We start from the raw sequence: 25,250 nt of genomic DNA on the forward strand, positions 1-25,250 counted from the left end.
TTGCTCCACTCTTGTATATGTAATGCTTTGAATAAAACATCTTGATGTAGTATTGTTGGTCATTTCACAAAATAGTCAGAAATATGTACAACACATAAATATGTAGATGATAAGAGAGTTCCTATAAATATTGTAATCAGCAAAGAGCAAAATCAAAGAGTTGTAAATGTAAAATGGGAATTGGTCTACTCATTTCATTTGATAGTCCCTTTATATAAGGAGAGAATTACAATGGAAATATCAATTACAATAATAACAGTAAATGATGATTGAACTGTAATCGCTAATTCCTCAATTCCATCTTCGTCAGTTACTTTGATGAAGGCACATAATGTGTTTTTCCTTTAACACTCTCTCTTGTGCCAAGTCAAAGATGAAATGGTGCATGAATTGTTGCCTCACTAAAAACCTTGCCAAGTAAAAACAAAAACCCTGTGGGAAAGAAAAAAAAAACCTTGGTTGAAGGAAAAGAGCACAATGCACCTATTACATTTATGATGACATGTGTGTATTAGACTCCCCCTGACGTCTACACCTCCCCTTGATCCTTACATTAGTCAAGGGAGCTTGGAAAGTCTTCGCATTCATATGTTTTTCACATGTTTCTCAAATATGGCCTTAGGCAATGATTTGGTGAACAAATTTGCCACATTCTCCTCGGACCTTACTTGATTCACTTGAATCTTGAGGAGAGCATATTGTTACTGATTGTAGAAAAAATTTGGCGATATGTGTTTTGTATTATCACCCTTGATATAACCTAGCTTCATCTGTTCGATGCAAGCTGCATTATCTTCATAAATGCAAGTAGTCTCTGCAGTGGTAGAACTCAAACCACTAGTCCCTCTAATATGTGTAATGCTAGCTCTTAGCCATATACACTCACGAACCACCTCATATAGAACAATGATCTCAGAGTGGTTCAAGGAGGTAGCCACAAGGGTTTGTTTGGTTGATCTCCAAGATATCGCCGTGTTACTAATGGTAAATACATAACCAGTTTGGGAACGACCTTTATGTGGGTCAGAGAGGTACCCAGTATCAACAAAATCAGCCAAAACATTATTTGAGGTTTCGGTGTAGTGGGTGGTGCTTTCGCCATCAACATTCCCTTTAGGGATTGCAGTTCCATCTGCGGTCTCACTTGTCTCTCTGTAGGGAAAGAACAGTCATAAGTCAATGGTTCCTTTTAGGTATCGAAAAATGTTCTTGATACCATTCCAGTGACACTGCATTGGCGCTGAGCTAAATCTAGCTAAGAAGTTCACTGAGAATGTAATATCTGGTCGAGTGCACTGTGCTCAGTACAATAATGCACCTATTGCGCTTAGATAGGCAATTTCAATTCCCAACACCTCTTCGTCATCTTCCTTTGGACGAAATGGATCTTTCTTTGCATCCAATCTTCAACCGATCGTGGGAGTGCTAGCAGGATGCACTTTGTCCATGTTAAATCGCCTGAGCATCTTTTGGACATACGCAGACTGGTGGATTAGTATTCCACAAACTTGATGTTCTAGTTCAAGGCCTAGATAGAATCGAGTTTTCCCAAGATCCTTTATCTCAAATTCGGATTTCAAGTAACTGCGGTTTCTCTTATTTCATCAGTAGTACTTATTATGCTCATATCATCGACATATACAACCACAATTGCAAATCCGAAACTTGTTTTCTTTAGGATTAAATTATGTTTAGTCCTTGTACTTTGTCCCTCTCATCGTTTCAGTCCCTGACATTCTAATTTAATCTAAAAACTCCCTGACCTCACAATTTCCCTCCAATAGGTCCCTCCCGCTTCAAATTAAGAGTTGGACTTAGGTGAAATGTCCAATATACCCCTTTGTTATTTCTTTTTCTTTTTTCCTTTTTAATTTCTTTTTTTTTCTTTTTTTCTTTTTTCTTTTTCCTTTTTAATTTCTTTTTTCCTTTTTTATTTTTCATTTTTCCTTTTTAATTTCTTTTTTTTTTCCTTTTTTCTTTTTTAATGACCATCGTATCCTGCTGCATCGGGAGCACCATGTCAGCGAACCAATCCAGATCGACCCGAAACCCCAATTCTTGACTTCTTGTTCTCCACGCCGGCGACCCTTTTTCTTTTCTTTTTTCTTTTTCATTTTTAATTTCTTTTTTCCTTTTCCTTTTTTTATTTTTCTTTTTTCCTTTTTAATTTTTTTTTCCTTTTTCTTTTTCCTTTTTAATGACCAACGTATCCTGCTGCATCGGTAGCGCTACGTCGATGAACTAATCCAAATCGACCCGAAACCCCAATTATTGTTCTCCAAGCCGGCGGCCATTTTTCTTTTCCATCACTATTCTTCTTCTTCACTTCTGGTTTTGGTCAACTTTGCCATCAAAAACCATCATTTCAACCAAACCCAAAATCCAAATCACCATTTTGAGCAAGACCCAAAAACCTCAGGGTCTGAAAAAATGGTAGTTTTCAGTGAAAAGTTTCCAAATTGAGGCTTGATGTGGAGAGAGAGTGAGATTTGAGTGGGAGAGAGAGAAGTAGGCTGTGAAAACAAGAGGGGAGTGGTTTAGCGGTGAATTTCCTAGCTGATTGGGATCTGCTTGTGTTTGGGAGATGGCGTCAGCGACGATGGAGGCTAGGGCAGATCCCAACAGAGGGAGATGGCTTCAGAGAAGGTGAAGAAGTGATCAATCAGCTCCTAGCCTCTTGCTTTTGCTCGATGTCCATCTCTACACTGGCAAGCTAGGTCTTTGCTGGGTTTGGTTTCAATTTAGGGAGAGAAACAGATGGGTTGTGGAGTTTGATCGGAATGGGATTGGTGGGTTGAAGAAGGAGAAAGTAGGCAAAACGAAAAGAAAAAAAAAGGAAAAAAAGAAATTAAAAAGGAACAAGAAAAAAAGAAGAAAAAGCAAAAAATAAATTAAAATGAAAAAAAAGGAAAAAAAATTAAAAAGGAACAAGAAAAAAAAAAGCAAAAAATAAATTAAAAAGAAAAAAGAAAAAAAGGAAAAAAAAAGAAATTAAAAAGGAAAAAGAAAAAAAAAGGAGAAAAAGAAATTAAAAAGGAAAAAGAAATAACAGAGGGGTATATTTGACATTTCACCTAAGACCAACTTCTAATTTGACGCGGGAGGGACCAATCAGATGGAAATTTTGACGTTAGGGACTTTTCAGATTAATTGAGAATGTCAGGGACTGAAACGAAAAAAATGTCATAGTACAGGGACTAAACATAATTTAATCCTTTTCTTTATGAATATGCAGGGGCATAATTCATCGTTCTTATATCCCTTCCCAATCAAGCAGTCACTTGGATGGGTATACCACATCCGCCCAGATTGTTTCAATTCGTAAAGTGAGCGTTTCAACCTAATTGCAAATGCACTCCGTGGTTTAGAGTCACTTGATTGGGTAATTTAAGGCTATCAGACACTTTCATATATATCTCTGAATCAAGATCCCCATAGAGATATGTAGTAACCACATCTATGAGCTGCATTTCCAGTCCTTCGGGAACTACCAAGCTAACTAAGTAGCGGAATGTTATAATATCCATTACGGGAGAGTATGTCTCCTCGTAGTCAATTTCAGGGCGTTGTAAGAAACCTTGCGCCACAAGGTGAGCCTTGTATCTCAAGACTTCATTCTTCTCATTACGCTTTCTGACAAAAACCCATTTTTGTCCTATAGGCTTTACACTTGGTGGGGTTAGCACTACCGGACCAAATACCTATCTCTTTACCAGGGAATCTAGTTCTGCCTGGATTGCTTCTTTCCATTTAGGCCAATCTGTTCTTTGTTGACATTCTGCAATAGAGCGTGGTTCGATATCATCCTGTTATATAATTTCTTGAGCAACAGCCTATGCAAATACATCATTATTGTGTATGGAAGATCTTTCCATCAACTCATACACACTCTCATAATCCATGGAGATTTCTTTGGTATCTGGAATCATTTTAAACATCAGACAGTCCTCCAGTATTGATTCGTGGACATAACTATAATCAGAAACAATCTCATGAGAGGGATTCTCTACATTGATGACTAATGGATCATTTTGTGCCTTACTCGCCCTCTTCTTCCTTGGGTGAGTGTCAGTCGAACCAAGTGGTCTCCCCCTCTTCCTTTGGGAAGCCCCAACCTCAACCACACCGCCACTAAGTGTGGTTGCAGTTCCTCTATTTACGGCGCCGTTCCCCTTGTTAGGGACTTCTAACCTTGCAGGCACATTTGCAGCTGGTATATGTGATCTCGTCACTTTGCGATATCAGTTAACGCATTAGACATCAAATCTGTTACTTTCTGAAGATCGATTATTCTTTTCACTTCACTTTCACATTGTGAAGTCCGGGGATCAAAATAAGACAGAGTGTGGACAAACCACGACAATTCCTGTCGTTCCCTTGGAAAATCCTTTTTCCTATCTCCCCCTAACGACGGGAAGACTGTTTCATCAAAGTGACAATCCGCAAATCTAGTAATAAAGAAATCGCCTGTTAATAATTGTTGGAGATTTGTATCTAACATAAATACCTAATTGTTTCTGAGGACCCATTTTGGTGCGCTGTGAGGGCGTAATAGGCACATATACTGCATAACCAAATATGCGTATGTGTGAAATGTCAGGCTCATATCCAGTTATCAACTGGTACGCAGAAAATGGTTGGCTAACAGTGAGTCTGAAACGAATAAGTAAAGTTGCGTGCAATATTGCAAAACCCTAGGCAGATATAGGCAGGTTGGTGCACATAACTAGTGTCCTAGCCACCATCTGTAGCCTTTTGATGGTGGCTTCTGCGAGACCATTTTGTGTATGCACATGGAATACAAGATGCTCTACATCGATCCTAATAGACATGCAATAATCATCAAATGCTTTTAATGTAAACTCTCCAGCGTTATCAAGCCTTATAGACTTGATGGGGTGATCAGGGTGGTGAGCCCTTAAACATATAATTTGTGCTAGGAGTTTTGTAAATGCAGCATTTCTTGTGGACAATAAAGCGACATATGACCAGCGTGTCGAAGCATCCACCAGAACCATAAAGTACTTGAATGGTCCGTATTCTGGATGGATAGGTCCACAGATATCTCCTTGTATCATTTGTAAGAATGAAATGTTTTGTTTTGTATCTTTAGCATAGGAAGGTCTTGATCTTGTTTTTGCTAAAGAACAGGCTTTGCAAAATGAGTAATGTGCCTTTGAAATAGTCAATGAGACATATTGGGAAGGAGGAAATGCTTCTGGTACTTTAGAAGGCAATGGCTGCATTTGAGCAGTACTAGGACCGATACCTTGCAGTGTGGCGGATTTTTGTCCCATTTTATTTTTCACTCTAAAGAAGGGATGTCCGTGTGAGTTCTTTAAAATACGGATCATCATGTCATGACCAGGGTGCCCTAGGCGGTCATGCCAAAGCTTGTATGAGTCAGTGTCCCACATTTCATTAGTGACAACATATGATTCAATGATCCGAACAGTAGTGAGGTACAGTCCACTAGATTGACTCATTAGTTTCTCTAAAATGCGTTTCCTTCCACATTCATTAGAGGTAATAGAAAAGTATTCGGTTCCATTCTCATAGTGGGTTTCTACATGATAACTGTTGGCACGAATATCTTTGAAACTTAACAAGGTTCGATTAGATCTTGGTGCATACAGAGCGCCTGTGACTTTAAACATTGTGCCGTTAGGTAGCAAAAATTTGGTAGTTCCTCGCCCTTTTATTACTTGTGATGATCCAATCATCGTAGTCACAGAGAAATTATAGGCTTTAATTTAATGAATAATTGCTTATTCCTTAATATGTTGTGGGTAGTCCCACCATCAACTAAGCACTCAAGTTCTCCTCGATTCATTCCTACAAGTAAATAGGAGGTATTATTAAATAATTCGAAAAATATATCTCATATTTTTAGAGTATTTCTATTTAGGTAGAATGATAATCTTTTCATTCTAATAATTTTTTATTTTTTTTATTTTTCTAGATGTATTGTTTTACATCTTTATAGTGCTATTTTGAACCATGTATATATGTGTAGTAAATAAAATCGAATAAATTCAATGCTTCAGAATAAAATCCAAAATTTATTAATAAGCCAACGATAATCAAATCAAGGTCTTGTTCAGAAATCTAATTTATCAAACCATTATTTAAATAAACTCTAAGACCAAGCAATAGTCTAATTAAAAAAATGAGGCATTATGCCTTCACAACTGTGTTTGAAAAATAAAATAAAGCAGATAAGTTAAAATCTAGAGCATCCATTGACTGAGCAAGTTCCTTGTTGCCATTGAAGTCTGCAATTGTGAGGTTGACATCTAGGTCATGGCATTCTTTTTCCATATTGTGAACCTCTTGTTTTTTAGACTCCTTATACCTCTTGTAAGTGGCTGCTACTCTGTTGCTTGCTTGGCAGTTCTTGTACCAATGCCCAATAACTTCACACCTATAGCATGGTTCATTGCCAACTATTTCCTTTTTGACTGAAGGGTTCTTAGGTGCCTTTTGCACCTTGTTTATATGACCACTAGAGCCAGCACCACCATCTCTGCACCATACTTTGGGAGGGCCTCCACAGCCCATACCACGACCCCCATGTCTCTTTCTACGTGGTACATTGTTGCCACGTGGGTAGGGATCGGCACGTCCAACCCCCTTTGCATTGGGATTCTTTCCACCTTTCACTTTGCCATAATTAGCCTTGGGAATTTTCTTTGTCCCAACGGGCCTGACATTGTTGTTCAAAAGAACCTTATTATGCCTCTCAGCCACTTGCAATAGGTTGATCAACTTATTGAAGGTTGTGATTCTTTTGTTGTCATACTCCAGCCTATACTGGTTCGCTAGTATAAGCGTTGAAGTAGGAAAAGTGGAAAAAGTCTTCTGGATCATATCATCTTTTGTGAGTTCCCTTCCACAGAAATTGAGACATGACTTTAGGCGCAACATGTCCTTGTTGAAGTCATTGACCCTTTTGTAGTTAAGCAAGCGGATTTCATTTCACTGAACAGTCAGTTCTGGGGGCAAAGTGTCATGAATGTTCCCAAAACGTCCCTTAAAGGCATCCCAGTTCTTTAGGTGTCTTCAACTGAAGATACTCCCAGTGTAAGCTAGGATCAATATGTCGCCTTAGAAACATTAAGGCACTTGCTTTCACCTTCTTAGAAGGTCCATTGTCTTTGGGGTCGGTGAGAGTTATGATGGTGGCAGTGCAGTCTTTCGCCACAAAGGTGGTTTGCACATCAGAAATCCAACGATGGTACTTAAGTCATTCTGAGTCCAAAATGTCAAATTCAGGACTAGTTGGATCAGCCATCTACATAAACAAAAGAGAAGATATATAAATTACGCAGTCATAAAGACATCCACGTGAATTATTTTCCAAGAATGTAAATTAGATTTCAAGACCAAGATACGTAATGGTCACATTTTTTTTGATGCCATGTGAAAATGCTTTATCACGATAATTATGTTTTATAGTGCGCACGAATTTTCATTATCATGACAAAACTCAATTTATATATAGTATACTAAATTACGAATAACCATAGCATGTTTAATAATGAATAAAACAGAGCATATAAAAATCACAATTATATAGGGAAGTAAGCAATAGTAAAACTTGCTAAAACATGCTTTAGAATTCCACATTAAAAACAATTATAGGAGATAGTTATATAAATTACAGGATATGCTCAAATTTTACAAATATATAACATAATAATCAGCAATAATATAGCATGCTCAAATTTCTACGAATAATAAAACATATATAAAATAACAAGGCATGCTTAAAAAGATCAATATTATCTAACCAAACATGCTAAAAAAAATTCTAATTATAAATAATTAAATATACCGGAGTATGAAATTAAATAAATAAAATAGAACATACTTGGTTTTGAGAAAACAAATCGATCCTAGTGCACGCGCGTGTTGATACAGGATTGCGTAGCGATGTTTTTGGGTTTGAGAAAAACTGGGCTTTCTCTCTATTGTTTTTCTTTTCTTTTCTTTTCTACAGTGGGCCGCAGGGCCTGCTTTTTTTTTTTGTTGGGCCGCCTTTTTCTTTTCTTTTTCGGGCCAGGTCACCTTTTTTTTTTCTTTTCTGGGCCGGGTCACCTTTTTTTATTTTCTCTCTTCTGATAACGTGTAAATGTAAAATGAGCATTGGTCTACTCATTTCATTTGATAGTCCCTTTATATATGGAGAGAATTATAATGGAAATATCAATTACAATGATGACAGTAAATGATGATTGAGCTGTAATTGCTAATTCCTCACTTCCCTCTTCGTAAGTTACTTAAACGAAGACACATAATGTGTTTTTCTTTTAACAAGAGTGAATAAGTGTGAATGATATGGATAAAAAAGAAATTCCTTACCACAATTTAGAATTCACTTTGCATAGATTGTCTTGGTTTTTAGTTTCATATATACATTGTCTTAGATAGTATAATGACAAAAGCACACCAAATGCATACTCCAAATTCCAACTTGCGGAATTGCACACAGTTGAAGTCAACTTTAGTAAGGACAACCACAATTAGCATAGAAATCAACAATTACAAGTTTATAACGTAGCATTTCCAGACATAATGTGCTTATAATACAAAACCAATGAGGAAATTAAGAACCCAAGATGGCAAAGAATCTTTGATTTGTTAAAATATAATTAATTCTTGAAAGAGTTGCTTATTATTTGTCTTTAAAATTCAGCTTCCAGAAAAGCTGCTAATATATATATATATATATACTTGGTGTTGATGATGTTTCTCAATAACTAGGAAGAAGTTGTCTTCAAGCCAAATGACATTAATGAAGTGAAGACTGCGATATAATTAAGTCTAATTTTAAATGGAGGGGTTCATGTTAATTGATCGAGTTAGCAAGAATTTGAATAAAATAAATACCAAATTTCACTTATAGTGCTTAGAAATTATGATTTAATATACGAATTTAATTCTTGCTAACATATCATATTACCATATCTTAAATTTACTTAAATTGAGATCTCATCTAACATCACAACGAGAAGTGCATGTACAACTTACACGAGATGAATAATCATATCTTGTAGAAATGGTCCTAACCATGCATGCATGTTTCATTTTAATATTATATACTTTCATAGTTTCATCAACATACTAGTAGATTAGAAAGAGAACTCATAACGTTTTGATGTTCGTCTTCATACTGAATGTACGTGTTCATGTTGTTTCATTAATTAAAGATTGCAAACGAACAATTTATGTTAACGAACAATTTATGAACTTTGATAATCTCCTTATTGATTATTACTTTAGAGTATTGGGTTGAAGTTTCTGGTGTTGAATATATGTTCTGTTATTTGTCTAATCAGTAGGTATATGAATTGTGAATTTGTTGGTTTTATTGTGCTGCAATTGTTTTTTGTTCATGATTTGAGAATTGCTTTAATTGTGTTTTAGAATCCTCTAATCAGCACGAGAGTGGTGTCAGCATGTAATGTGCACATTACATATGACGTGAACATGATTAGTGGCACGGTCATTGAGCTGTGGTAGCTCGGGGCTTTGAAAGCCTGTTATCTACATTTGAGTTCGCTGTGGCAACTTGTTAGTTGAGAGTTCAGATTTTTTGTGATTAATACCAGTGGGTTGATCATGATTTGTTTTATGATTTCAGATTTTTCTTACTTCTCAATTTGGTTTCAGTATTGGTCGTTTGTTAATCTTTACATCTTTAATTTTGTTTAGCTACTCACTAAGCTTTAGTTGCTCATGCCTCTTTTATTTTATTTTCTTCTTCTTTGCAGATACTTAGGTGGCAGGGTTATGGAACGAGTGTCTGAGTGTTAGGAGTTCTGTCTTTTGTAAACTTTCTCCTTTGTTTTGATGTTAAGTGCCACAGGGCATTATCCCTTACTGCAAGGGTTTTGATCATGTTCATATGCTGTTTAACTCTTGTATGTTTGTAATATATTTCACTAGAGTTGTTTCAGCTGTCTCGAAAAGGATCGGATCCAGCTAAACACAGGATGTATCGGTCTGCTCCGATGCCTAAGTCAGTATCGTTATAAGATAATGATAATGGAAAGCGATAATAAACAGTTACCTCTTTGGGTTGTTGGAGATGACCCTAATGTAGCAGATTTGTGGGAGCTTGGTTCCGTTTCTTTCGGTGTGGGACGCTCGGGGTTCCCGATATCGCCCCGAGGGATATCCGGAACCTCGGGTGGGAGCTTACCTCGCTTGTGTATTGGGATACGAGTCTCGTGCTTCCGATACTTGCGCCTGGGAGGTATGTGCATACCAACAAGAGTGGTATGTAAAGCTACGTTTTTATTTCACTTTTGAAGTGCTTAATTTGTTTCACTTTCTTTGTTTCTTGGGTTGTAAATGGTTGTCATATCTTTTATGATCTCTACACTTTTGGGATCGGGGCATGACAATATATATGCATGTACTGTACGATTATGCAGTGCATGTATATATGTAGTAGGCTATAGGTATAAGAAAGTTTAAGATATTGGAGAAGATTAAAACAATAAGTTAAACTTATATATCACCTCTCTTAAAAAAAGATTAAGAAAATTAAAGAGGTGTCATAACTTAGATAAAATGCATCAGCTACTCTATTTGTAGAATTACGGTGCTTTTTTTTTGGATTCGTATTTCAATTTATTTATGGGAAATGAAATTCTTGGTCGAGGCTCTATGTAATGATCCTTCAAATAATAAGTTGTTATACTATTTCTGTCTCGCTGTGGTAGCTAAATTATAAACTGTTTATTTTTCTGATTCCAATTAAGATGTCAGTTATAGCAAAGGGAAGTAAGTGTATCTGGCAGAGGACTAGTTTATCTAATTCCTGAACAAAAGGTTAAAGATTGTTTTGGAAGTTGTTGATATTTAAAATTAAAGCATATAAACTAGAAAAAAAAATTATAGCTTAGGGTTGAAAAATCAATAAGAAAGCAAAAGAGTTAGGGATTTATAATATCCATAGCCGATCAATCATGCAAACAAGCCAAGTTCAATCTAATTTCTTTTAGTTATGGATGAAGATGCTTAGATTAGTTCAATATCAAAATCTAACATATTGTTTTTTTTTTTTTTTTACTTTGTATATATGCTACGTGAGAGACTCTACACTTAGGCCCCGTTTGGGATTGCTTCGCTTTTAAAAAAATCAGCTTTTGTTCAAAATTTTAGATTTTATTGTGTTTGGTAAATAAATAAAAAGCAGCTTTAATTGAAAGTTATAGGTCACTGGCAGCAAATTTTAGAAGCAGCCTAGAGGTTGCTTTTAGAAACTGCTGTGGATCAAAACACACTCTACAGTTGTTTTATCTACTGACAACACTTTTAAAAATATTATTTACCAAACACGAAACTGTTTTAATTCATAGCTGATTATTTTCACAACACAGCAGCAACAGTTTTTTTTTTTTTTAAGTCACTGCAATCCCAAACTAGCCCTTAATCTATTTTCTAACATGTAACCTAGGAAGACGCTTATCTAGATTCAGCAAGAAGAAATCATTAAGCATTAATAAGATTTGAGTCATCACAAGTATGACGCGTCTCTCTAAACCTTGGAACTTAATTACATGTGAATACATAATCAACAATTGCTACTCTAGAACACCCGAAGAAACCCTATTTAATCAAGGAACATGCAACATATGTTCATAGCATTCAAATCCTAATGATGCATACTAAGTTGTGCACCAAAGCAGACATAAAAAGAATTTATCAAATGAAATTATGGCAATTAAGTTCTCATCCATATGATAAAAATAAGCAAAATTGAAAGTCAAAGCATGTTTACAATTATTATGATCGCGGCTTCAAAAAACCTCTAAACTACAAAGAAAATACTTACTCATGGTTCAAAATGAAAGCCGCCTAAAATAGTTCATAGAAAAGAAAACCAGAAAAATCAAAGACTGAAAGTGGGAATTATCAAATTTGATTGGTCGAGAGGCAGGCTTCAACTAGTCGAACTGGCGTCTGTTCACTTCTCTGCTTGAACTTCTTGCTTGATTCTCGCACGTAAGAGTTGATTCTGGCATCCCAAGGATTATTTATATTGCTTGTAGCACCATCCTTGATTCCTTTTAGAGTTTTAGGTTTCTAATTTCTTTGCTTCAAACGAAAGCCAATATTGAATTTTCTGATTGCTGGTCTAGGATTAGTTGGCATCACACATCCACTAAAAGCTCGCCACATCATTAAAAATGTTGAATAACTCCTTCTTTGCACAGCTTTATCTTGAATTTTGAGTGCTTCGTGTCATGTCACTGCTTTTGCTTCATTTATAAATCTAGGACATGTTTAACCATCACAGGTGGTCGGGTTGATTGATAAAAGTCTCAACACTTGAGTTCGAATTTCACCAACGCTGATTGAAGTTTAAATCTCAATTTCTTCTTGGCGGCCAGGGGGGAGGAAGCGTTTTGACATGATCTCCTTCCCTCCCAACCCACCCAGCGCTGTACTAATTAGTCTCTAGGCCTAGAAAGTCTTTGAAGATATCGTGTGATCTCGATAAAAATAAAAAAAATAATAATAAATCTTAGGCATGTTTGGATAGGGAGATATGATGCAGGAGGGATGTACAGCTTAGAGGCACGTACAGAGCTCCTAAAGAGAGATATGGAGGAGACTCTTAAAATACCTGATAATAAAGTTACTTTGATAAAACTTCTACAAAATACTATCATCTACTCACCTTATTCAACTAGACTACCCTATTCATATAAGCCTATACTAGACAATGTCAAAAGTATGACAATTACAATGGACATAAATATTAAACCGTTACACTAACCTTAAACCTTCCCAACTCCCATAACCTATGAAGCCACTAACTCACCATTATTTTCACTGTATATAACTCTCAACATAATTCTAAATTAATTTTATTTCCAACAGTTACAAGGAACACAAAAAAGTGAGACTTCAAAAGACAATTATTATTGATTTAGTTTGATCTACAATTGACATAAACGATATACACATAACCCGTGTTCACCATATTCTAAGACATAAGGCATTCGGAAAAGGTGGACTTTCCAGAAGGCAAGTGTCATTTGCTATTGCTAAAAGTCTGCTTGCCTTTATATGGCTTGGCTTGGCTATCGCTCCTGTGCAATGGTTGCCCTAAAAATGAGAATTTCCCACCCACTTATATATTAATGCCTATTATTTAGTGCTAGAAGCTTCGCCCATATATATATACTAGCCTTCTCGCACGCCAACACGCGTGCGGAAGGACTATGCTTTCACGTGCGAACCGTCTTTTTTATCGTTTAAGTGTGTTCGATATAATTTTATGACAATTTATACACTCAAACTTGTATTCGTTTATTTTGATATTTGTTAATTTTGATAAAAAAAATAAAATAAAATAAAAAACTTTGCTTGCTATAATCTTACTACGTGCAATTTTTTTTTCTCATGGTGAAATAAAAACGTATAAGAAAAATTACTGTATTTTTTTTTTAATGTCATCTCTAATTCTTTTGGTGGTTTTTTCTTTAAAATTAACAAAATAATGACCCTAGCAACAAAATTTCTTTAGTGTGTGATGGTCTGTAGGGCAAGAAAATTGGCTATAGGCAATTCGAAAATTTAAAAAAAGATACCAAAAGTAATGTATTAAGAAGAGATCATCATACTAAAACCCTTTTTTTTTAAATAATAATAATAATAATAATAATAATAATAATAATAATAATAATAATAATAATAATAAAAGGCCAGATGATTTGTTGGGTATTATTCAAATTGTCTAAGGACAAAATCAGAAGTTTAAAAATTTGCCCAACTATAAACAGTACTTTGGCCTTGGCTTTATATATAAAGATATGCATGAGCAAATCTAATTTCATTATGCTTGAAACTGGAAGCCATTGATAGTTATCCCTCCATCAACGCAAATAGTCTGCCCTGTTATGTATGAGGCTACAGGAAGGCATAGAAATGCCACCAAGGCAGACACTTCTTCAGGCTCTCCTATACGTCCTAATGGGGTTCGAGAGATGACAGCCTCCATTAACTTTTCGTCATTCAAAATCTGCGTGTGAAAATAAATAAATAAATAAATCAGTGTCTTTAATCAATTAGGTGGAAAATGAAGGTCTTCAAACACGTACATTTGAAATCATTCATCTACAAATGTATCTTACATATTCAGCAAGAGGAGTTCTGGTGACCCAAGGTGCAACACTATTAATCCTAATCTTGTCTTTTGCCCACTCACAAGCCAAAGTTTTGGCCAATTGATTCATTGCTCCTAAATTGAATAGAGAAGAGATCGGCAACCACATTTAATCTTCAATTTATGGTGTAAAACATTTTGCGGAATATATATATAAGGAAATTAAAAGTGTACCTTTAGTTGCACCATATACACTCGCAACCTGCCCAACTGATACCACACCAGCAACAGAAGACAGAAAAATAATGTTACCAGCTCCTGAAGTTTTGAGAAGAGGATGTGCTAGTTGGCACATAGTGTAAGCAGATTCAAGATTGGTACTCATGATAAATGAGTAGTCTTCGGCTGTGCACTCAGTTGTTGGCTTTGCATTAGTAGTTCCCACGTTGTTTATCTACAAAATATATTTTAACAAGTTGATTTGGGTTTCTTTTTGTATCTTCTTTTAACTAATCTCAGATGATCTATCATTATACCCTATCAGGTAAAACCCATCACATGCTTACCATACAACTATTAGACTTTTTTTTTTTTTAATCAAAACCTCGACAAAGCGAGGAAATATCATTCAATGATGTAGAAGAAAGCACAATATATCTAATATTGCTTTTGCAATTTAAACATGCACCTTCTTCGTCATAATTATAGGGTTAAACTACCTTGGTGCTATTACTACTGAACCCTATGTGGTTGTATTTGCTTTCAACAGATTGATCCCTATGTGGTTGTATTTGCTTTCAACAGATTGATGATTGAAATACTTACAAGGATATTAAGTTTCCCATGAAACAGTGATGAGACCTTCTGTATTAGTTCCTCTCTCTGGATTTTTGAGACCACATCACATACTGAACCAGTGACTTGATGAAAACCCTTCTTCTTCCATTGACTCAAGCATTCATTGAGCTGGGTTTCATTCCGAGAACAAGTATGTACGCTTGCACCTAATCCGGCCAATTCCTCAACAATTGCATACCTAGAAACAACAGATGCACGGTCTAGCTAATTCACTAATTTTGTGGCTGTCAAATTGGTGATGCACGTATGTGTTGGTGTTTCTGTGTGTACCACATCAGAAATAAATGATAATCTATAGTGAACCTAACTAATACCTGTGCGAACAAAATTTCGATAAACAAATATAATAACCATAACAGTACCCCAAATACCAAACAGTACTGAACTGAAGCACAACAAAACATGAGGAAAATTGAAAGTGTGCAACCTACTAACCCAATCCCTTTGGTTCCACCAGTGACGAGAGCAGTCATTCCTTCAAGAGACCATCTTCTTCCTCCGCCATATTGAGCCATCTCTCTTTGTCTAGATCTCTGCTGCTTCGAGCACTATATATGGAGGATTCGAGTTTGATGTCAGTGTACTGAAAGCAAGGGTTATTGATTTTCCTTTTTTTTGGGTCTGAAATATGAGGTAATTTCTATGATTCATATTCACTAGTGGTGTGGAACTGTGAAGATATATAGTTCACGGGATGTTGTCTTATTCTTCTGCAGTCATCAGTTGCTTTCATATATATATATATCTTGATCTGTCAAATTTGTTTCTGTCCACACAAACGTCATACGATCCTCTACCGGTCGCTTGTAATACTCTCTCAAGTGCAACAACACAGAAAGTGTCACCTTCATTAATAAATTGCCAAGTATATAATTCTGATGAAAGCTAATATTAATAAAAATCGTCTACAGTACGGAGGAGGTGGCGCGGCACATGAGAGCAAGAAAGGCGACTTCGGATGATTCGAGTCAGGTCCGACCACGTAGAGAAGGCTTAAGGCCTGTGGCGATTGGCTAAGAGGGATTGATTTGCAGGCGATGATTGGATCATGTTAGATGCGGGTGGCAGCGGTGCCGCAGTTCAATCATGGTAGTGGCACGTTTCTTGTGCCCTCAGAGCAAGGCTGCGAGAAGGTTACCCTCCAAATTGTAGAGGCGATGTCGAGATGCTATGCTCTACGAGTGGCGGTGGTGAGAGATGTTGTTCTCCGAAACACGGCCGCAAGAACCTTTGTGCACCAATCTGCAAGTGCAGCGAGCGACCGTGTTGTTTTTGACAGAAATCATTAGCAATAAAGAAGAATAGGTGCGCAAATCAAATTGGGTGTCTAGAACTAAATGGGTGCCTGAACCTTTTAGGCGTTGGATCTAGGCCCAAAGTATAGACCTGGTTGTTGGGCTGATGTTCTCTAGGATTTTGTGTTTGAAATCCCGGAGGATTGTTTAATAAACACGCTTATGTTTGACACGTGATAAATGTCTTCTGAAATGACTTTGCGGGGCTCACTGCAATCTAAAAAGTGAATTGAAATAAGGTATAAACATTTAACCTACAAGCGTATTTGACTATGTCAAGCTCAAATGCATAGGTTCTTCCGCCATCGCTAAAACACGAAGACGTTTATAGAAATTCAAGGTTGAATTTTGAAACTTCCCCAAATTCAGGTCGGGTTTATGCAAAGAGAAAACAGAGAATTTGGACTCACAGTACTTAAATGAAGACTAAAACCCAGAGAGGTTCACTAAATGAAACTTGTAAGGTTTGAAAAAGTCAAAAATTTCGGACAAAAAAAACTAGGCCCCAACGAAGCAACAACACTTCATCCAGAGGTGCTAGCGAGGTCGCACCACGTCGATCTTGTACTGATCAACACCAAAAAGCTAGCAGATCAGCCAGAGATGGAGAACAAAAAATAATAGACTTTGGAGAAAAGAAACATGAGAAAGACGAAAATACTCTTAAAAAATGTCACCTAGCAGACGCTGTAATGGGGTTAAACAGCTTTAGGTACTAATGTTGGGTTGAGGTCAAAATGTCAGACATTGTTTGCATTTTTTTTCCCTTTTTCTTGTTCCGGTCAAAACTTTCCATGTTATTAACGTCTACACTCTTAAAATTTTTTATTTTTGGTTGACGTTTCAGGCTTTCAGTTCCTTAACAGCACGTGACGTCGAAGTGAATCGGCAAAGAAGGAAGGAAGGAAGGAAGGAAGGGAAGGGAAGGCAAATATGGAGAAGGCAAAGAAGTGTCTGGAGGTGAGCGAGGAAGAGTCACGGTGTGTGTCTCGACTCCCCGTTCCATCTCACCCAGTCGGCTCCGGGTTGAGCTTCTACGAGGATTTCGCTCTCAAAGGCATCCGAGTCGACCGAGTCGAACCCGGTCTCGTCGTCTGTACCTTCAAGGTCCCTCCCCGCCTCACCGTAAGTCATCCAAAACCCCTAATCTCTTCCATTAATTTATCGATATTTGATTGAATTTTTGTATTGAGAGCATCAAAATTGGTTCTTTAACTCGAAATCGCTGAAATTGTTGGCTCAATGTGTGCAATTCTGGAACTTTGGTTTGTTTTGTTTGCAGGATAGAAGTGGGAAGTTGGCAAATGGTGCAATTGCAAATCTTGTTGATGAAGTTGGTGGTGCTGTAGTTCATGTTGAGGGTTTACCTATGAGTGTTTCAGTGGACATGTCCATTTCTGTTATGTCCACTGCCAAGCTTAATGTAAGCAGAGCTTTAGAATCAGAATATACCCATTTCTATCTGAAGTTTATGTGGGTTTGGATTGGTCATACATGTATGTGTAGGATTTGATAGACTTCTTGAATAGGAATCAACAATGCTGCTGAGAATGTTTCGACTTTTATTGAATCTACTCGGCTAATTTGTAACTGATTTTGCCTCTTTGACTCTGGTTTTGATTTGTTAGAAATGGTTGCTTTCACACTTTTATTTGCACAATTTGTGTACTGGAATGATGATTGATTCTCTACGGTATTCTGGGACTGTTTCTATTCATTTAGCATGGGAAGTAAGACTAGTTTCAAAATTTGGCTGAGTTTGTGTTTGTAGTTGCAGTTGTATGATTTTACCTTCATTACTTGTTGGTTGTCGTGATCTGTGGTATGTGATTTGGAACTCGATGTTTCTGTCTATAATGTGTGTTTATCTCTTGATGTCGAATTGCAGGATGATTTAGAGATCAGCTCAAAGGTGTTGGGAAAAAGAGGAGGTTATTCTGGAACATTAGTGCTTATGAGAAATAAAGCAACTGGGGAGGTTATTGCTGAAGGTCGGCATTCCTTGTTCGGTAGACATCCTAGCAAACTCTAAGTCCTTTTCACTTTGACTTGTAAATATAAAGTTATAAACTATATCTAGAGAGAACTCCTGGATGAATAGGTTGAATCTCATCTCATTGTAGTATTTTTCTTTTCTTTGATGAAATAAAGTTTCAGAATCTTTGGCAATAAAAGTCTTTAGTAAAACGGTGTATATCTGTTCTACTTTCTCGCCCCAACATTGTATATTGCCTGCCTCCTAAGTTCTCCCCAATCTTGATTGCTAATTTCCACACCTTTATTGGGTGATTCTCTTGGTCTCGGTCTCAAACTTAATATAGTAGTTAAGGAGTCACGTAAGGATTTGTATTAATTCCATGTGGGAGTTCGTCCAACAAAAACTGGTTTTTTATTTTATTTAAAACATGGTTTATAATCATTACCCCATATAATTTTACAAAGTCAATCTGCAGTGCATTTGTAAACTTCAAGTTTGATTCCATTTCCAGGATCTTTCGATCTCTATTATGTGAATTTAATTACAGGGCTGTGTATCATTTTGAGCATCAGTGGCGGAGTATCTTAGTTGTTAGGAACCTTACAGATTACTAATAAAGTTGTATCAAGGCTCTGTATAAAGGCTGCCTTGAAGTGATGGAAAACTCCCAAGCAGTACAAACTTGTGGTTGGCCCTGACCGTTCTGCTAAGATACTGGAAATTACGGACAAGCTTGTGATGATATACTACACAATCGAGTTTGGATCAGATTATGCTGAAGATTTCTCTATAATTGTTAATCTGAGTTATCGTTGCTAGGGTGAAGAATGATTTGCTTGTTTTATTTCTTGTGGCTGTGCATATGTGATGATATCAGCTGTTTACGAGCCTCAGGTCGCAATCTATACATGAAGGAGTTCTAACTATTGTTTCATTCTTTCATTCGTTGGATAATAGGAAGCTATCTTTCTGTCTGCTTTGTCTGTATAGCTTCAATAACGTATACTGTTATACACTCCCACTATAGTCAGTTTCACACTCATTTTCTCATCTACCCCTGGTTCTATTTGTGTGAGTGCACGGTGATTCACCGGGAGAACCCTATTTCGTAAATTGATGTTCTACTGTGATTTCTTTTCCTTAATCTTAAGAAAAGTAACGTGGATTGGAGACCTCATTTACAGAGAAAAATATTATTACACCAAAAAGTTAGTGGAAATGAGCTCAAGCGAAAGCGGAAAGAAAACACTAGAGATACAAATTTGTTGATTCGTTCAACAATGTTTACTTTGACTGAAGAATCGAGTCTTTCTTTATTCATCTGTAGTGGAACAAAAGATAAACAATCTAGTATTCCAGTATTTAAATAGCCACGTTTGGAAGGAGTGTCATTTTTGAGAGATGGAGCGTAATGGAGGAGAAGACCAGAAAGCCAGTCTGGAAAAGAAGGCGAATGAGTGTATGCAGCTGAGCCTGGACGAGTCAGAGGCCCTGTTGCGAATCGTCATTCCAGCTCAGAGACCTGGCGAGTCGACCTTCTATGAGAATTTTGCTCTTAGAGGCATCCGAGTTGACCAAGTCGAACCCGGACTCATCGTCTGTACTTTCAAGGTCCCTCCCCGTCTCACTGTGAGTAGTCATATGTCAATCCTTTTTCGTTTGATACTTGAATACAACACAATAGTATATCCATCGAAAACTTTTTTTTTTTTTTTTTGGTTTCTGATAGAGAAAAGATGAATCTGATATCTGAAATGTTGAACTGTGTTTCTTTTGTTTGCAGGATAGAGCTGGAAATTTGGCCAATGGGGCAATTGCAAATCTTGTTGATGTAGTTGGATCATATGTAACTTATACTGGTGGTCTCATTAGGAATGTCTCGGTAGATATATCCATCTCGCACATGTCCACGGCAAAGCTTGATGTAAGCAACCTTTCCTTAACATCATGGTCCATAGCACTCCTCTGAATGGTTTGGTCATACATGTAGATGTTCAAACGTCCTAGATGTACCCTAAATCATATTTTTATCATTTTCTGATTTTGGTTGGTACGCTTGGCTCATTCCCTTGCATGTCGTCGCATCTGATCTCTCTTAATGTTAAGAGATCAGTTATGCTATGTGGCTATCATTAGTTTTGTGTCTGAACAGGCGAGGCATATGATCTGTATCATTCCAAATTGATCAGATATGCTAAACTAAAACATCTGATATCTCTTGATGTCAAATTACAGGATGAGGTAGAGATCACCTCGAAAAGATTAGGACAAAAAGGAGGTTATACTGGAATAATGGTGCTCCTGAGAAACAAAGCAACTGGGAACATCATTGCTGAAGGTCGACATTCCATGTTTCGTTTACACACTGCTCCGAAACTTTGAGACCTTGTCACATATATGAAAGAGCATTAGGTTGGCACTCCAGTTCAACTGCATATATGTGATATTATATAGATTACTATTGGGTTGTTTGATGTGATATGGTGTAGATTACTCCAGTTCAGATCTCCAATATTAACCAACCTATATGCAGTCGAACTGGAGTACCAACTTATATGGTATGCGATATCTGTAGTTAGGGTCATTGTGGATTACTATTAAAGTCGTATCAGGACTTTGTATAAAAGCTTCTTTGAAGTCTAAGATATAGATCAAACTTGAAGCAGTGCAATCTTGTGGTTTTACATGATCTTTCAGCTCAAGATCATGAAAATTAATGCAGTACTGTTTTTTTTCTTGGCAACAATTCATGTTTGCATTATTGAAAGTTCTGCATTTGTTTTAACTAACCTAATAAGTTGAAGCCAATCTTTCTTTTCTGATTAATGCAACATAAATCCACTTCAAAGTGTGTTTTTGACATGACTTGCTTTTCGTCCTTGCTGTTTCATTCCGTTATCACCATCAGTCCAAACCGTTAATTACATCCTCTGCTTTGGTTTTGATACTCTTCAAACTAGGCCTAAAATGTTGGACAAAACTGAAGACAATGCAGAACAATCAAGTTCAATATGATCTAACAAGGACCAAAAGGAAAGTTCCGACTAATCTAATCTAGTATAGAAACACTCCACATCAACAACATAACTTGTTCAAACTCATGTTTTTCACTCACAAACAAGGCCGACCTTGTTTAGACTAAAGATGATGACGGATGTTAAACAAAAAAAAAGCTAGAGACACCAAAGTGTAAACTTGGGTCAAAATTGGGGGTACCCTGGCAAAGAAAGAAGAATTAAAAAAAAAAAAAAAAAGGGTATAGAAACAGCCAATGGCATTTGAAGTGTAGGCCCTAGGTAGTTAGTTGGTAGTTATGGAAAGCGAGTCTTGAGATGGCTCCGATTGGAGGAGAAGACGAGGACGTGAATATGAAAAAGAAGGCGAAAGAGTCTCTGGAGCTGAGCCAGGACGAGTCAGAGGCCGTGTCGAGAATCGTCGTGCCGGCTCAGCGACCCGGCGAGTCGAGCATATACGATATGTTCTCTCTTAGAGGCATCAGAGTCGACCGAGCCCAACCCGGATTCGTCGTCTGTACTCTTCAGGTCCCTCCCCGCCTCACTGTGAGTACTGAGTAGTATTCATATCTTAAATCTCTCGCTCCATTTTTTTTCCAATCGTAGTTTTGATTTCTAAGAACACTAAATCAGTTCTGTTATGATTTATGTAGTTGTATTTTTACCGTGAAGTTATATCTAGGTCAACATACTTGTCCTCATTGATTCTACCCTTTATTTTGGTTATCTGAGGAGCCATTCCTCATTGTAAATGGTTGCTTGTTCATTGGCAGTTTGTCCATCTCAGGTTATTAAGAGAAATGGATACCTTTCATTTGGGGTCAAGGATTGTTTGTTTAACTATTGAGTTTCTTCCATACATGATACAGCATAAAATATTCGATTGGAATTTGAAATTTTGTAAAGCTTAAAGATTTTTGCTGATTATATGAATATGTCATGTACTTAAGGGGGGACAAAGAGTCAAAGACCACAGTGAATTGTCCATGACAACTTAAAGAAAGCTCACTAGTGCATTCATGAACTTAGCTGAGATATCAGATTAGTTTAACCAATAGCCTGATACTACTATATTCTCCACCTAGAAGGCTTTATATTCCATGTTTGAGAGAGCATTATAATTGAGCTTCATTTCATTATTTGCAGGATAGAGCTGGAAATTTGGCCCAAGGTGCAATTGCAAACCTTGTTGATGTAGTTGGTGCTTCTGTAGCATATATTCACGGTCTCCCTATGAATGTTTCCGTAGACATATCTGTCTCCTACATGTCAAAGGCAAAGCTTGATGTAAGCAACCCTTCTTCGACATATACAGTGATCCATAGCAGCCACTGAATTGGTGATACACGTCTAACAGTCTTTCTTGAATATGTGTCTAAAAATCACTTTTAATCTGGATTTCAATCGATTGTAAATGTTTCCTTTGGTATTTGCCACATTTAGTTGTTAATCTTGAAGACTTTTTTTTTTGCACCATGGCTATTATTTTGTGTTTTTATTGATGGGAATTACCTTTCTTGTCATGCTTGTTTGGTATGTGATTTCCATTTGGATAATTCTGTCTATAACAGAGACATTCCAATCAGATATTTCTGAAGAAAAATAACATCCTTTTCTGTTTATGTCAAATTGCAGGATGAGTTAGAGATCACCTCTCAAAGGTTAGGACGAAGAGGAGGATATTCTGGAGCAATAGTGATTCTGAGAAACAAAGCAACTGGAGAGGTTGTTGCTGAAGGTCGACATTCAATGTTTCGTCCTGCTGCTAAACTTTGAGGCCTTATTATATAGGTTGGTAATCCAGTTTGACTTCTCATAACAATACAATTTATTTACTCATACAAAACCCAATCTGTGATAGTATTTAGCACAATACAATCCAACTGGATAGTACAATCCTCTTCAAATATATGTAACATGCCATTGATTAGAGTTTTTCATACATGTAAGTTGCAAATGTAACAATTGATAAATTACCTGGTTTTGAGTCTTTTGACAAATAAAACATGTTCAATCTTGATGAGAAATTAGACCTTTATTCAGTACTTGCTTGACGTTAAGTTTAATAAAGTGTTTCTTCTTCTTTTTCTTTGGTGAGTACTGGAATTAAGTCTCTATGTTACAAAGTACTGGACCCTAGGTTTCACAAGAAATTATGGATCAAGTACTTGATACAATATATGCAACCAAGAAGTCCATTTTTGCTTTTCCTTTTTAGGGGAAACAGATTTATTAGAGAAAGGTCAAAGTACAACAGAGGACGAGAAGTCCTCAGAACAAACCTAAACAACTCAATACAAGCAGAATACCAGAACTTCCAGAAAACCAATATTGATCAACTCAATTCAGCTTTCCAATCTAGCATTAAGGCTGAAGGTAGTAAGTTCTACACTCTAAAGTGACAATGTCCATAGGGCACACCAAAAACAAGCTCTATCCCAAAATATGTAAATATATAATGGATCACAAATCACGAGGACCCCTGTTTTCAAATTCTCTTCCACTCTGTCTTGTAGCAATTCAATAAGATCAAGTACAATTCAGATCATTTTCCTCTCCCTTTATATCATTCCTAGAACTCTCACCTAGATATTAAAAGGAGTCCAGCCATCATCCATCTTAACATGGATGGCCAAGGCCGTTTAGTAAAGAAAAGCAAATGAGGTTTTGAGACGATTACATATGTTCCTGTTCACTACCGCTTATTAAAGTGTTGTCCATCATTGACTTGGACTTCTTTCTTGCTGTGGAAATCCCAAGCAGAGGTTGAGAATTGTGGGCACTCCTTCAAGTACAAGTGTTCCAATGAAGGGCACTGAATAACAATAGTAACACTTCCAGTAGTACTACCACAGAACCTTGTGAGCTCTGGAAGATCTTTCAAAAGTAGGTCCTTCAGTTCTGGAAGAACAATCTTCTTATTCTCTGTTGCCTTGCTTGCTTCAATAACTCTATCCAAGCTACTACAGCTCTCAACCGAAAGGTCTTCCAATTGGAAAAGACATCGCGCTACATCCAATGAGAAGAGACTTCTCAGTTTTGTGCATTCAGAAACTTCCAAACTTTTAAGATTATGGAAGATTGCATGTGGAGCAGGATCTTTCCATATGCTTATTAGTGCACCTAGAACAATCAGCTTCATCTTTCTCAAATTTGTCAAGATAACTTGTTATGGCTCCAGCCCTACAAATTCAAACACATTCCATTCTATTCATATGATGGCAAATTAGTGTTTCCAGTTTTTGTAGTGTTTGCAACTAACTTTAGGTGTAAAAGTGCATTCGCAATTTCATGACAATATGACACTACCAATAACTTAAGATTGCAGAGACACCCAAGTTGTAATTCACCAACACATAACTCCTCCAGGCAATCCGCCCTTTTCAAAATCAACTATTCCAAGTTCTCGAACACAGGTCTATTTGAAACCCTTGTTGTTGTGTTCATCAGCTCTTTCAAGTTCTCATGGCTCCCATATAATGAGAGATATTTCAATGCATGTAATCTCCCATGATCAATTTGTCAAGAATGCTGTTTAAGCCTCTTCACTCTACAGAGTCTGGTTTCTCTGCTTTCTTTGTCACAACATTGTTAAACCAATCTGGTATGGTATTGATGGGAGTGTTAAGACTCAATGCTCTTGAACGAGGATGTGGAAAGTCATGTTCCAAACTGGATGGTATGGGCCATCCAGCTGACTTGTTGATACACATATCAAACCATACCCAGTTTGGATCAAACTCAACATTTTGAGGCAAGCACTGTGCATCAGATAGGGAAACCTCCAAAAAAATTTAATGTGACAAGCCAGTTACCTCATGAAACTCAGCATTCTTACCAAAAGAAATCAAACTGCGTCCTCCATCAACTTTACTACCCCAGTCCCCAAACTTACATTGCAAGTATAATTTTTCTAATCTTTTCAACCTTGATATCACTTGAGATGGAATTCTCTTAATACCAAATCTACTGCTGAA

The 25,250-nt window shown here is 36.9% G+C and overlaps 4 protein-coding genes across 6 annotated transcripts; 3 read left to right on the forward strand and 1 right to left on the reverse strand.

The window, feature by feature from the left end:
- Positions 1-13,673: 13,673 nt before the first annotated feature.
- Positions 13,674-15,671, reverse strand: LOC133731807 (tropinone reductase homolog At2g29150-like). The gene is made up of 5 exons (XM_062159225.1): positions 15,422-15,671; positions 14,954-15,164; positions 14,363-14,582; positions 14,157-14,263; positions 13,674-14,044 (listed from the first exon to the last, which is right to left on the reverse strand). The coding sequence occupies exons 1-5, from the start codon at positions 15,499-15,501 to the stop codon at positions 13,859-13,861; spliced, it is 804 nt and encodes a 267-aa protein (XP_062015209.1). The 5' UTR covers positions 15,502-15,671; the 3' UTR covers positions 13,674-13,858.
- Positions 15,672-17,198: 1,527 nt separating this feature from the next.
- Positions 17,199-18,455, forward strand: LOC133731810 (uncharacterized). Its single transcript, XM_062159230.1, has 3 exons — positions 17,199-17,406; positions 17,564-17,704; positions 18,170-18,455. The coding sequence occupies exons 1-3, from the start codon at positions 17,215-17,217 to the stop codon at positions 18,311-18,313; spliced, it is 477 nt and encodes a 158-aa protein (XP_062015214.1). The 5' UTR covers positions 17,199-17,214; the 3' UTR covers positions 18,314-18,455.
- An 838-nt stretch (positions 18,456-19,293) lies between these two features.
- LOC133731808 (uncharacterized) lies at positions 19,294-22,438 on the forward strand. 3 transcript variants are annotated; one of them, XM_062159227.1, is made up of 4 exons: positions 19,294-19,888; positions 20,043-20,183; positions 20,495-20,671; positions 22,420-22,438. In XM_062159227.1, the coding sequence occupies exons 1-3, from the start codon at positions 19,661-19,663 to the stop codon at positions 20,639-20,641; spliced, it is 516 nt and encodes a 171-aa protein (XP_062015211.1). In that variant the 5' UTR covers positions 19,294-19,660; the 3' UTR covers positions 20,642-20,671; positions 22,420-22,438. The 3 variants fall into 3 exon arrangements, with proteins under 3 accessions (XP_062015211.1, XP_062015210.1, XP_062015212.1); XM_062159226.1 differs by lacking the exon at positions 22,420-22,438 and having other exon boundaries at positions 20,495-21,005; XM_062159228.1 differs by lacking the exon at positions 22,420-22,438 and having other exon boundaries at positions 19,294-19,870; positions 20,495-21,005.
- Positions 21,555-23,315, forward strand: LOC133731809 (uncharacterized). Its single transcript, XM_062159229.1, has 3 exons — positions 21,555-21,819; positions 22,420-22,560; positions 22,909-23,315. Exons 1-3 carry the CDS (start codon positions 21,592-21,594, stop codon positions 23,047-23,049), a joined length of 510 nt encoding a protein of 169 aa, XP_062015213.1. The 5' UTR covers positions 21,555-21,591; the 3' UTR covers positions 23,050-23,315.
- Positions 23,316-25,250: the final 1,935 nt, after the last annotated feature.

This window comes from Rosa rugosa, chromosome 2 (genome assembly GCF_958449725.1).
Source record: "Rosa rugosa chromosome 2, drRosRugo1.1, whole genome shotgun sequence".
Lineage (NCBI taxonomy): Eukaryota > Viridiplantae > Streptophyta > Magnoliopsida > Rosales > Rosaceae > Rosa > Rosa rugosa.